At 43.5% G+C, this 14487-nt stretch overlaps 1 protein-coding gene across 1 annotated transcript in view; it reads left to right on the top strand.

The window, feature by feature from the left end:
- Window positions 1–3129: 3129 nt before the first annotated feature.
- Window positions 3130–14487, top strand: part of CDK14 (cyclin dependent kinase 14) — a gene marked incomplete at both ends in the record, with an annotated part of 262343 nt that continues 250985 nt past the window's right edge. The window contains 2 exons of the mRNA XM_082015334.1: window positions 3130–3334; window positions 9587–9618. Of these exons, the coding sequence (XP_081871460.1) occupies window positions 3244–3334; window positions 9587–9618 (123 nt within the window). The remainder of the gene's footprint in view (window positions 3335–9586; window positions 9619–14487) is intronic.

Genomic DNA, 14487 nt, shown 5'->3' with positions numbered 1-14487 from the left:
AAGCAACTGCAAGCAGGTTTTTATTTAGGGTGTATCTTTGGGGAGTTGATGTGAGAAAGGATGCTGTAAATAAAGTGCCTGGCTTTTTATAATCCAGATGCCCCATTAAATGCAAACATGCTTTAACTTGGTAGAGGCTTGTGGAAGAAGGCAGCAAACGGCAATATCATTTAGCATTTTTTTCATGTTAATTTTTTTATGCCACAAATTGCAAGACTTAAGACATAAAAACAGAGCTGAGAGCCTGCCCCTACAAGGAAGCAAAACGTCATCATTAGAATAGCTGCTATCTCTGTGGTTTGCTAATTGCGTGTTTCTGCTTTACTGGTTTCCTGAGATGGGTGATGGAAATACAGAGAAGAAAAATAAGAACCACCAGCTTATGAGCTTGATCAAAGCTACAAAAATGATTCCACATTCCTGAATCCAATGAATTTTCAACGCTAGTGCCCTTGGAAACAGAAGAGGTTTGGGTGGGGGAGACAACAAAGGACTTTAACAGAAATATTCTTGTCAAGACCACCGAGGGAAGAATAACACAAATTGCAGCGTGCAAGTTTGAGGATCTGTGCACAGCTTCAAGCTTGTCCTTCCTCTGGTGGAGAAAGTCTGTGTAACATCTCTGCAGACTGAGGTGGTACAATTTTCAGAAGACAAGGCCTGGGTTCCTCTCAATGGCACCACACTGATGTCTGATTTAGGCAAAATTTTCATTGATTTAAAAGACCCTGACATATGCTTGTAGATCGCTGCTAAGCAGCTGCAAAGTCAGATGCTTGTCAGAAATTCTAGGTTGGCTGTTCTTCTGTCAAAGAAAGCTGAGCCCACTGCGGTAGCCTGGCAGAGGCTTGTCCTCCACAAATGACAAAGTCATGGTTTACCTAGAAATAGGGGGAAAAATGGGAGTATTGTTCCAAATTCACTAGGTGCTAGCAACTAGGCTAATTCACTAGGTAAGAAAGACAGCATCTATCAGTTAAGCATGCTTAATTACAGGTTCCTCAGAAACCATACCCATAATTGTTGAAAGCAAGCCGCAGACGAATTACAGCCGTGTTGGTGCAAGTCTCAGCCGGGCGGCAGGGCTACCCGGCGTGAATGGCGTGCACGGAAAGTGCAAAGGTCTCAAATGCTAAACTTGGTTTCAGCTCCTGGACCAGAATATTTTGTTTATGATGATGGCATTTTCCTCCCCACTCAGAGCAGGAATATTCACCAATAGTAACGTCAGATTTAAACAAAGATGAAACTATCAACTATTATTAAGGACTTAAATGTCATTTTTTGCAGTGACTGAATAAAATCTCCTCAGGTGCTTGCATCCTCCCTCCCTTTCTCCTTCTAACTCTCTCATCTGTTTCTTCCTAATTTTTATTTCTCCTCTTTGTCCCTGCATTGCTCTCTGCAACATTTCAGTTTCCACCCTTTCTCAACTTCCTTCCATAATATGACATAGCCAACGCTAAAAACGCCATTTTAGCTCCTATTTCAAAGGTGCTAACAGGATTCACACTTCTGAAAGCCTTTTTATCAAGCTGGCTGTAGCTTCAGGGGTTGTGCATAAGACATTTTACCAGTGTTATTGTACTGCAATATAGAAGGACAATTCCCCACTACCTTGTATGCCACAAAAGACAGGTGCGTGAGCAGATAGAGTAGATAATACGTACATTTCCACCTTGAGATGCTACATACTTGCCACCCCCGCTGCATTGTAGTAGAAAGGTCCGATCCCAGAGCTTAGAGTTGCAGATGGCTTGAACCCATCTCACCTAAACCCTGCTCCAGACAAATGTGCTTCTAAAATTGAGTTAACAACTCAATTGGACACCGTCTAATCCCCGTAAATGGTGTTAGCTAGCCTCGTTAAAACCCAAGTTCATTTTAACCAGATAACATGCATTAAAACACAAACTGGACCACGCAAACCTGGGCTTTAAAATGTGTTACCTAACAGGTATTGCTCTCGAAAAGTACCTACTTTATGTTTTAGACTAGACGTGGCCATCCATCTTGATGGGTTAAACCGATTTATTTTTCAATAATGCTGCTTCAATTGAGTTAACAAGATCAAAAGCTCCCAACACTCATTAAGTTGCAGGCTAACGCACTTGAAGGCGTATTACCTGGCTGTGCTTTGAGATGCAAGTGGAGAAGAGCCCAGGTTCCGACTTGACGGGCTGGGTGCGTACCTACGGCAAGGCTCCCTTTTCCTACCAGCCCTACCGCGGCTGCGGGGGCAGCACCCCACCCGACACCCACCCAGACATTAGGCCGGGAGGGCGGCGTCTTCCATCGCCAAACCTACTCCGCTTGCACCGGCCCTTAGAAGCCGAGGTCCAAGGGGGAGCTGAGGGCTCCTCGCGCCGGCGGGCACGGCGGCGTCTGCCGCCTCGCGGGACGACGACGCGCGTCCCCGGCGGACCGCGACGCAAGAGCTTGGGGCGCCGGCACCCCCGGGTGGACACGGTGTATTCGTTCGCCCGCCAAACGGCCACCGCAAACGTCTTCCTTGTGCCCCCGTCCTAACGGCCCCCGGCTGGGACTGCCACAGCGCTCCCTCCGCGCGGGACGCGCCCGGGGCGAGCCCTCGGCCCGGCTCGGCCCCGGCTCTGCCCGCCTTCCCCTCCCGCCGCCGCCGCTTCCTCTCCCGCCCGCCTCGCCCCGGCAACCGCCCGGCCCGGCCCGGCGCCCAGGGCGGGGCGGGGGCGGCCGCGGGCTGCGGCGCGGGGCAGGCGGGGCCGCCGCTGGGGCTGCGGGGCTGTGGCGGAGCCGGGCTCCCCCGCATGCCAGCGCCGGCAGGGTCGGCCGCCTCCCCCCGGCCGCGGCGCGGGGCTCCCCTGCCCTCCCAGGCTCCGCCTCTCCTTTCTCTCAGCGCACCCGCCTTCCCTCCCTCCCTCGCTCCCTCTCTCCCTCTCTCCGCCGGCGACCGCGGCCCCTCGCCGGACTTTCCTTTCCCTGCTCCGTCTCTCCTCGGCGCTGCTCTCCGCACCGCGTCTGGCTCTGCCGGGGCAGCCCCGGGAAGAGGGGGCGGGACGGGGCTATGAGCCGGGCGGCGGCGGGGAGCCGAGCAGCAGCAACCGCCGCGGCGTAGGGCTCCTTTCCCGGGCGGGGCCGGGGCTGTCCCGCTGCGCCCCGCGGCTGCCCGGGGCAAGGGGGGAGCCCCGGAGGTGGGGGTGTCTGCCCCGGAGCCGGGGGGGCGGGAGTGGCGGCTGGCGAGCGGAGCGGGGGGGTCACCCCTCCATGTGTGACATGATCGACTCGCAGTCCGCCGAGAAGATCAGCAGGATGAAAAAGTTGCGGAGAACTTTATCGGAGAGCTTCGGCCGAATAGGTGAGTCCCGCACCCGGACCCCGGCGGCGCCGGGGGCGGGGGGGTTGTCCGCCGGGGGGTGGCTTCGTGGTTGGGGCAGCCCTGCGCCCGCCGCAGCCGGGCAGGGGCGAGGGTGGCCGGCGGCGGGTGAGGGGGTCGCGGGGCTGCTGGTGCGGCGGCGGGGCGGGCAGCTGGGCGCTGCAGGGCTGGAAACACCCGCCCCGGCGCCGTCCCCGAAAAACGCTTCTTGGGAAAAAAGCTCGGGAAAATAACAGCTCTTTCCTGGCAGTGCCTGTGCAGCCCAGGCGGTGCTGCACGGGTCCGTAACGGAGTTGGCCCAAAATAGGCTAGAAAAAACAAACTATTACATGAGAGTTGGCTAGCGTGCCCTCATTGCCAAAGAGAAACCTTGGCAAAAAGCACACGGTTATTTTCGTTTGGTTGCAGGTCTGTCAGTTTATTTTTTGTTCAGGCTGCACGTTGTTTTAAACTGAGGCATGAGATGCTGAAGCAGATAGCAGCGGCCCAGTGATGTAGGAGGCCAGACAAAAGAAGTCTGTCTGTCATCTGCTGTGAAGTCTTGTCGTTCTTTCACTGACGTAAAAGCATCCTGAGGTAGCATTAGCTGAACGCTGCTGCTGATCGTGTTATTTCTCAGTATCGCTGCATTGCATTTGGTTTTGACACCAGTTTATTTTGCATTCCGGTTTGTTAGCGAGAACAATGCCAAAGAGTTCTTGTCTGCTCAGACTGGTTTTTCTCTTGGTCTTAGGCACACCATGTTGCTTAGTTCACTGATTAAAGCGTTAATTCCCGCTGACAGCATCAACACGCAGCTGTGCAGGGAAAGAAGGTAACTTGGTGGAGGTGTGAGGTATCCCTGAGCTGGCTGGGCAGAGCGGATGGAGGTGGTCCCAGAAGGCCAGGCAGTGGCTGGGGTGGGCAAGTGGATGCAGCACCCCCCGTCCTTGCAGACCCTCTGTAAGGGCCCTGCCACAGCCCTCACCCATCGGTCCTCCCATGAGGGCATCTTCCCTTACAGTTGGTCCAGCTGGAGGACATGGGTCAACTTTCAAAGCTGCTTTGTCGCAGTGAGAGGATGTGAAGTGCCTGCGCTGCAGCTGTGAGCTGTGGCATTTGGTTCTCCCTCCATAGCCGTAACAAGGAGGTGCATGAAAGTACATGGGCATTATCATTTTTCTCATGTTGTGTATGCATTCAGTGTGTTACTTTTAGCTTTTAGGGACTGTAAACTTTAAATGTAGGAGAGCGTTTGAAATCAGGTAACTTTTATTGTCCTACTGCAAGATGGAAAAGACTGAGAAGAGCTCATTCGTATTTGTGAACCAGAGAAAGAGTTTCAAGGGTAAATGCCAAGTTTCAATTGTGAAGTGGACGTCAAGTCACGGTTATAAATCTTTCTCTCCTCATATGAAAATAGCTTTCACCTATCATCAGTCTTAAACTTGTAAAATACATTTAACTTTTTTTGATTAGGAAAAAGACTCCAAACATTCAGGTGTTTGGCCTGTCACACATCTGCGTGCATGTGTATATACACAGAGAGACACTCTTACACAGAACTGTGGAAAGGTTTTGCCAATGGTGGAAGTCTTTAACAAAGAAAATATTTTGAATGAAGATGCTGCTTTATTGTAACAGTGACAGTCCTGTTAATGCCTTTTAGGGAGCAAGGCCCTTCTGGCTGGTAATTTGTGCATGTTTTAGTTGGCTCTGTTGGGTGATCATCTCTTTTTGTCATTTTTCACAAATTAAACAAACACCTTTTACTTCCTTGGGAAGATTGGCCTGATTTTAGGTATGTGGATTATTACATCTTCCAGCTCCTCCAGTTTTCTGTGCCTGTGTGCAGCAGTGTAGGAATGTGGTCGGATGCCTGGTTTGTTTGTTTGTTTGTTGTGGTTGTTTTGTGATTAAAACTCAGCTGCTACCAGCAAGACACTTCAATCTTCAGATGCTCTAGTATTTTGACCATTGTTCTGGTAACTGCACTTTGAGCAAAACCCCTCTGATTTATCAGTGTGAGGTTTGAACATAGTCCACTCCCTGATACCCAGAGTCACAGATATGCCCAAGCAAAGCAAGCCTATGTTTAAGAAACTGTTAACTTGCATACCAGGAAATCCTTAGTTAAAATGCATGCTGTACTTAACTCTTACATTGAAATGAAGGAGAGAAAACCAAAACCTCATTAGAAGAAGTCTTTCTGGCCTTTTGTCACTCTGGTTTTACAGCTCTTTTTGGAAGAGCTGGTTCCTTGGTGAGATTAGCAAATTACTAATTTAATAAATATCTATCTGGAACCTTGTCAGTCATCTTTTCAGTTGTGGGTTGTTAGAAATAATGATGATCTTTTAACTTTTCCTGTTCTGCTGCAATTTATATGTTTTCTAGGTTTAAGTACACGATATAGATCATGAGCATAGTCATGTAAATGATACAAGAGTAAGATGGTGTTTGAGTCAAATAATCAGTGAGTCAAACCTTCACATGCTGCAGTAGGGAACATCTGGTAGCCATTCTTGGAATGGTAAGGCATTGCTTCCCCTCCATGTTAGCGGTATGCCAGCTGCCAAGTACAATTCTTCCAATACTACAAGACCCCTTCATTTTGATACTAAAGTTTATGTTAGCCTGTTGGATAAGAGTGGTGGAAATGTATCCTACTTGTCAATGGCAGTGTTTGAGGGTTTTTTTTTTTTGCTAAGGCTTGCAGGTTAATACTCAATAAACTACCTCCAAGACCACCTTCTCCCCACAAAATCGTTCTCTCTATTGGAGGCTATATCAGCAATGAATTTATAAGGCGATGTATTTTTTTTTCCAGTGTGCCACAGTATGTTAAGCAGTGTTTGAAGCTATTTCCCCAGCATCTTTAGATAAAAGACGAGGTAGCCTTAAGACCAGCTTAGTTATCCCTGGGGCACAGCAAAGGGCCGAAGGGTACTGACGGTGGCCTCAGGTAGACTTGGCCCATTTTCTTAACGGGGAGCTGATGCTTTCTAGCCACTGGCTTTCCAGTGACTGGCAGAGGGTGATGAAGATCTGGCGCATCTTCCAAAATGGTGATCTGTTGTGTAACTGTTAGAGTATGTAGTACTGAGAATGTTTATTTGGCTGAGCCGAAAGCTGTGATGTGTGAAATTGTCCATCTCTGAGCCTTCATACTGAGCATTCTCCTTGTGCTATGTGCAAGTCTGGTGAAGGATGATAGGGCACCATGGTATGTTGGAAGAAATTCATATGGCCGATGGTGCTAAACTGAAGTTTATATTCTCAAATGGACAGGATAGCTTTTAACTGAAGAAATTATGTGCTTACTCTTATAGAAAAATGAACTATCTTTGCAGTTAAGGCACCTGTTCTTCTGGCAGAAATTTTCTGGTGTTTCAAGGAGTGTCCCTCTTAAAATTTAGCTCATCATAAATAACTTTCATTACTAAGAATTGGAAAAATTTACAGAATTCTTCTTATTGATAGGTTTCTGGCAGCATATCCATTTTTATACAAACAGCTAAGTTAGTTTCCTTGCTTACATACTGTGTTGTCCATCTAAACGAACCCATCATACTGTACGTTAACCAATTTTTAGAGATTCAGCTGACTCACTGTTTATTCTAGCATTTTAACCTTTATTAGGTTTGGTTCTTAATATTGCGCTTTGATAATCATGTAATTAAAATTAATAATGAGTAATTTTATGAAATTATCATAATCTTTTCGTTATGTAAAGAGTTCTTGGCTATGCATTTGTTGAACTTCATATAGTACCAAAATCATATTTGAGATCTCTTCAGCTCACATGTTTTAACTTCTGTTTTCTTATGCAATCTCTTTAGTCAAAAACTAACACCAGGGTAGAAAGAAAGGAAGGAAGGACGAAGGAAAGAGAGACAGAAAACTGCAGAGTTTTCTCTCAAATTGCTGAGATGGCTCACAGTCCACTGAAAGCCATCTCTGTGGCCCTTCTGAGCATCCCTGGGCTTTGTAACTAGCTCCTCACTAATACAAAGGTTATCTCACTGATCTCGTGTAATGTACACTCACATAGCTCACATACCTGAGATAATGAGAAGTTCATTTGTAAATAGTTTATTTATTTTTTTTTTAAGTTCAGCAAAGTTTTTTTTTTTAATGGTTTAAAAAGAAAAGGATTGCATTGATGAGAAAAAAAGATATTCCTAACATAATTTGTGTATAAATTATGCTGGTTTGATGATTTCTTTTGAAGCTGCCATGTAATGAATAGGCTGAGAGTGAAATTATTATTAAACAGAATCTGATTAAATGATTTCCCAGAACACTTATATTCTTACTTTTGGAGATTCTGAAAAAACTCTCTTACTCAAGGGTAGAAGTTGAAGAGAAGCCAAAAATATGCAGTGGATCAGATTCCCATTTCTTGCTGTTCTGTTATGTTGGGAATTTTGTTTGGTTGTGTGTTGTTTGGTTATTCCTGGAATGTTTTGGTAAGGGAGAAAAGCTTGTCAGCATGACCTAGGTGTGTCATATACTAATTTATAGCTTGTATGTCATTGTGACCTGAAAGGTAAATGAAGAGATTCAAAGCATGTTCTTAAAAAGTGTTCCACACATTGGTTTTTTTTTTTTTCTTTCTTTCTTTTTCTTTTTCCTTTTTTCTCCTTTTTTAATGTCCTGACTCATAGTTCTGGATACTTGGGTTTGGCAGTTTGAGAACATTTTGTCTGGCCTTCAAAACCATAAAAATGCATTTCATGATAAAAACGTACAATGTGTGCCTCAAAACTCCTCAGAAAAATCCCAGGGTTTGTTCATTTTTTTTCTTTTCTTTGTTTTGTTACCCAGCATGAAATCTAGATGAGTAATTGTAAAACAGTAATCTTCAAAGATTTGAGGGAAGACATGTTTCATGTCCCAAAGAAATGGGAACTGGAAAGCCAATGAAGGCTGGACCATCCCTGCTTTTCTGTACAAGAACTGGGATTTGTGCTTTGCTGCCCATGGCAGAGGTGGTGGAGCAGCAGCACTTTCTGCAGGGGTGTCCTGCCTCTTTTATGCCTGTGATAACAGCTTCTACAGTTTTGTTTTTGGTTGGGTTTTTTTTTAATTTGTTTTTGACACTAAGGTGGCTGTTGCTTCTGAAGACAGGGTTCAGAAGAGGTGGTGATTTAGAAACTACTAGTGATTTGAAGGCAGAAGGAGCATCTAAAAGAGCAAAGAAACTACTGGAGTCTAGATCCTCAACTGTGCTAGGTGCTTAAGTATTTATCTCCTGCAGAAATAAATGTTTTAAGTGTAAGAAACATTATGCTGCTTAAGTGATGAAGAGGGAGCCTTCTGGAGCAGCACTACCTGAACTGTACGGTCACTCGGGTGACCTCCCTCAGATTGCAAACCTTCATGATTTAAAGCGAAAAGAAATAGTGCAATCATCAATGCAATGGTTTATCTTATTTTAGCTCCTCAAGACAAGTAAACGAAGGGCACTTTCAGGTCACGACGTGCCGTACGCAATGCCTGGTTGGTCTGGTTGTGCTGTGCAGAGAAAAGGAACCAGTCTTGTACCTTCACATTGACATGCTTCAATGGAGATTTGGAGAAATTAATTTTGTTATCTTCAATAATGTTATCCAGTGCTAAAGGAAAAAAACTGTCATCAGATTAATCTTTGCTACAACTTCAGAACTATTCATGTCTTTAGTTTCATGCTTTACCAGTTCACATAATTTCTGCACTGTTTTCCTTTTTTGGTGGTTAATTGCTGGTTAACAGTGAAAGACAGACAGAAATCTCTTCGGCTTTAGTGTAAGTCATATTGCAAAAAATACAGGGAGGGAGGGGATAAAAAGAAAAAGCATGCTACAGTGCATACTGTTTCATAAAGGTTTAGTGCTTGACAAACTGAGTACATGGTTAGGTATTCATTATACTTTTCCTTTTTGAAGTTCAGTCAGGCTCTCCATAAAGTGTTTTCATGCTCACTAGGAATTAAAATTAAAAAAACAACTTGTGAACTCGTATTTTCTTCAACCTGAGAGCATAATATTTTTCATAAATATGTAAATTTACTCTCTTGGAAACACACTGTGCAGTCCTACATTCCATTTACAGGTTCAGATTTTGAGTATAAGATTGTTATTCATGCCAGCCTGTTCTTTCCTATTAGAACAGGAAAATGCTGCTCTGTTTTTCTCTTTTCTGGTGTTAGTTACTTTGTGCTCATTGAAATGCAGTACAGATAACTATTTCGTTTTTCCTTTTATTTTAAAGCCTTGAAGAAGGAAGATAGCAGCTTTGATGAGGTAAGTAAAATATCTTTGTACTTTACATAGTCCAGGTATGCCATAGTATTTCTCACTGGTGCTAAAAGAAACCCATAGACAGTAGTGTTACAATGTGCATATGCGTTAATACATTCGTATTGCTCAAACATATTTTTATTTCCCAAATAACTACCAGATGAATTTGTTGGTCGAAGGCTCTGAATGGAATGCTTTTTTTTTTTTTTTTGAATATAATAAAACTGAATGTTGCATGAAAAGTGGTCATTTAAAAATGTTCCATGCAGAGGAAGGTTGCATGTGGAGAAAATACTTTTTAGACCTGTACCCATGGTAATTCCCATAATTGTAGGCCTGTACTGTAACAGACAGTGAAAAAACATCACTCCTGAGAGAACATCTTATGTAAAGTGTTGCTGCATTGGCTTCTTGCTGAATATGTCAACTGAGATAGATGCTTCTTATGAAATAGAAAAACCCAAACCACACCACAAAACCAGCAGTTAGCTGTTTTGGTAAAACTGATACTTGGTTACTCAGTGTAATCAGTTTGGGGTCCTGACCTATCTGTGATGCGATATGTGTGTTAATTTTTAAAATATGCCGCTCACGATTATGCTTCCTTTTACTTGTGATAGGCTTTGAGAGGTCCAGGTCAGTGCGAGTTGTCCTCCAGAGCAAGTGTGTGCAGGAAGAGGTGTAGATCTTGGTGTGATGACTTGTCATGTTGTAGTCAATGCTTGCCCTGTACTTCCCTCTGCCACCACAGCTGGAAGCAAATGGTAGTATTTTCATATATTGATGGCATGCTTCTGGCATTTCTGTGTTTTCTTCTTCATTGCAGGCTGTAAGCTTAAATTCTTGGCTGATTACAGGGAGATAGCTGCTGTGTAATGCCAGACTCTAGAATAAGTAAATGATGATGTAATGTCCTTGATTCTGGATCAAATCAGACTTCATCTCTTTCTAAACAGATCGCATTGAGTTTTACACCCCTCTGCTCAAATTCAGTAATAGCAATATAAATGTTTTCTGCTTTTCTGAGATGTGTTGCAGAGAGCTGTAACTCGGCTCGACCCTTCTCAGGTCTGGAGTGAAGATCCTGGGGTCGGACTCTGTTTTCAGGAGGTCTTGTTGAATCACACAGTGATTTCTCTTACAATGCTGGTAGAACTGGATTCCTCCCTAAAAGTTACACCCGTGCGGATATGTGGTTGGTAGGCCCTGAATCGTTGTTTTACAGATCTGATCTATTTTTGTCCAGTACTTTCTTCTGAAGGCTGCAGTGGTGTATCTGTGCTATAACCTCCCCAGTAAGTACAGTGTATTAAATTTGATACAGAATTTGAAAGGATCTACTAAAAATGCTGTTTTATGAAGATGGTGATTTTTCTGTCCCCTCCTCTTCCTCAGGGTTGTTTATCTACAGGTTGCATGTATTTTCTTTAAACGTAGCTTTTTTTTTGAACAGGAGACAACTTGAGCAAATTTTTATTTAAATTCAGGGGATTTGGGGGAAAAACAATCTTTCAAATATGTTTTTTATGGAATCTGACAGATTGTTGATGTGTGAGCTACTGCAGAGGCAGTAAGAGAAGGCTAGTGGGAAGGGTACACTAAAGAATCTTCTTCCATCTCTTGTAAATAAGGAAGAGCTTGATGTGACATCAGCATCAATTGGTTCCATAGTTTTAGGTGACGGTTCTTGGAAGAAGGAAAAGTGTGCTGAGATTTTATGTTGTCCTTGTTACCTCTTCAAACTCACCACAACTGTTCTTGGCGATTTGTCTAGCCTAAAGTGTGAATCAGAGAATGGGTTGTACCATGTATCACTTAATCCCTTTCTTCTCAAAAATCCTTCGAATCGGAAGATAAAACAGTCTTTAGTAACAATAGTGTACCTGATTGTAATGACACATGCTTCTAAGGGAGAGAGTATCTGTGAGCAGAGGAGTGGGCACATTTGTTGGTCTCAGAAGGCCATCCTGAAAAACACTGCTAAGACCATACCATGATATGAAAGGAAAGCAATCTAGTCTGGCTAGCGTACATAGTATTGATGTACCAGGGATGCAGTTATGAAGAGATTTATGATGACAGTAGGTGGGAATATCAGATGAGCAGGAGAGAGAGCAGGTAGTTGTCCAAGCACTGTTTTACTTCAACTTTGTAGGTGTCCTACTATGAAAAATGATGTGGTCAACTATTGAAACGTGAATTGCATTTAACATGCGACATATTCTCCCTGTACAGTTAGTGAAAAGATACTTTTTCTCCTTTCGTGGTCCTGAAAGATGCTGTGTATCTCTTCCCAACGTGTGTTTCACCTTTCCTGGGGGAGATTGGCCTGTGAAGTGGGGATTGAACAAGTAGCAATGAACTTGTGGGGAAAGACTTTGGACTCCTGTCACCTTGGTAGAGGAGGAGGAGGACTGATGGGTTTTAGCCTTTCAGGTTGTGACCAGGACACCAGAAGCAGAAGCTGGCCAGCAGGGACTCGAAGTTTCTGAGCGGGGGAGGGAAAGTGCGATGAAGAAGACCTTTCCAAAGCCACAAGGTTTGGGTTTGCAGCCGAGTCAGTTGTCAGGTTATTCTGTGCATTGTAGGTGCTACATCGGGCACTTACTTGTTTGTCCCTCAGGAATCAAGGGGGGAAAAATGATCTGCTCCATGGATCTTATTCTGCCTGCTTTAACTTGCACACAGTAGCTCAGAAATGTACAGCACCTCAGGAAGTCGTCTTTCTTTTGAAGAGAAACTACTAAAAATTGAATACCAAATATCAAACATGACAGACAAGTGTATCACAGAACTGCTTTCTGTGGGTTATGAAATTAATCCCCCTTAGTAAACTAGGACCAAAATAATCATAAATAGTGAAGCCAGTGAGTAAGTTGCATGTCAGAAAATACTTTTAGTTGTTCTAGAAGTGTTTCAGGGATCTTAGTGGCGTATTTAGTCCTGCCCATAAGCTCAGAGCATAACCATAGCATGAAGGAGTAGTGTAGGATTTGTCACCTTTTTTGAACCTACTGTTGCATTGCTTTTATTAAATTTTGAATGAGAAAACTTTTCTGTAGATGCTGCTGGCCTCAGTCCATGAGAACACTTCAGTTAATCCATTTAAATCCACTGATAGCCCATTTACTTTCCTATTTACCTTACCTTATGACACCTTCCAGAGATTCATGTGAATAAAAGGATTAGGATACAGGTCCTGATTAGGTCACTTTTTGTATAGTCTTTCAAAGAGCAGTGAAGTAAATGTGCTTTTTTTTAAAAAAAAAAAAACAAAACCAAAACTTTAGCCTTTCCTTTTTGTCATATGAATGTTTACTGGTCACATTGTGGCAACTGGAACATGGGCCTGCTCCAGTACCTACTGAAATTAGAGGGAAGATTCTCAGTGTTTTCAATGTTTGTTGATTGGTTTCTTCTATCATGAAATATCATAATTTGGGGGTGAAGGGGTTGCAGGCTGTTGTTGCCTGTTTTCAAAGTTAGTTTATTTGAGTGGGAGAGAGTAAGGCACCTTCTTCTGTCCAGGAATGTTGTTACCTGCTCTCTGAAGAGGGCAAACTGCAGGGAAAGAAGAATGAACAATAAGAGAGTTGCACTCTGTTTCAAAGCAACCTAAATTTCACTCTCTGAGTGTAGGTCCTGGCACAGAAAGCATCTGTTTCATTCTTTTAGGCAAAGCATTGATTATCTACTCTGGATACCAAGACAGATTAAACGCCTCTGAGGAGTAGCACTAGATGCAAAGAGTGATCTATAAACACACATTTGGCCCTTGAATGAACATTTTATTTGTGCTCCGGTAGTTTGTCAAAGTTTAGAGTAATAACTTTCAATTGTGCAATTGTGCAAGATTGCTGTGATGTCTTTGGGCTGTTAGTGTAACAAGAACTATAGAATTTGTCCACTCTGTCTTATAATGATGGAACTATTTTCTTTTTCACTCAAATGAATGTGATCAAGGCCAGTAACGTGGCTGAATTGCAGCATATTTGTTGGAATGACAGCCAGTGTTGATGTTGTGACTGACCTCATAGCAAGGCTGGTAACCTGTTCCTTTGGTTAGCTGCTGGCTGTTACGATTTATTTCTAAATTATTGTCAGTTGGTCTCGAGCTGTTGTCTGTTGTTGTTGTTTGAGCTCTTGTCCTTCTGTTGTTAGTGGTTTCTCTAAGCACTTAAATCATGGTTTAAGACCATCAGTCATACGTATGCACACTAGGTAAATTAATATCATAATGAATCAAAACAAAATAATCTTAAGACTCAAAATCAATATGAATTGCTGTGATTATTGCTTATGCGGTGAGTTCCATTGTTGTTTAGCTATATTTTAGTGTTAATTTTGCCCAAAATCAAGAGCATCTTTTTTTTTAAGGCTATGTTTCTTAGGAAATTAGGGTACTGTGGTTGTTGTGCCTGCTGCACATGCCATGCTTTCTGACTCCACCCAGTAACTTTGAAGCTGGCCGATACTAGATGCCTAGATGCTTGGTGAAAAAGCATGTGAGCTGGCTGAGGGCTAGGAGATAAGAATCTCCTCTGATGGAAAAGCTGGAATGCAAGTTCTTGTGAATATGAGTGTCTGGTTGAAGGTGTTATGAATACTCTGACCTCAGCAAAATCCTTAATACTCATCTACTACTTACTACGTTTAGAGTCTCCAACTCTGAGGAAACCAAATTTCATTTATTTCACTTATGGAACAACTTCTGTGTGTTTGAAGTGGAAGTGTGTGAAAAGGGAGCAACTTTTGCCAAGTTACTTCTTGATTCTGTAATATGCTTGCTCTTACAGTCTTCCCCCCCCAACAAAAACGCTGCTCCCTCTTGTGGGATGTTGCCGTGAAAAATGCCTTGGTTTAAAGGACACC

This window comes from Phaethon aethereus (genome assembly GCF_964289735.1).
Source record: "Phaethon aethereus genome assembly, chromosome: 2".
Taxonomy (NCBI): Eukaryota; Metazoa; Chordata; class Aves; order Phaethontiformes; family Phaethontidae; genus Phaethon; species Phaethon aethereus.
Note: the sequence above shows the minus strand (reverse complement) of the source record. Positions and strands in the feature narration are given on the sequence as shown.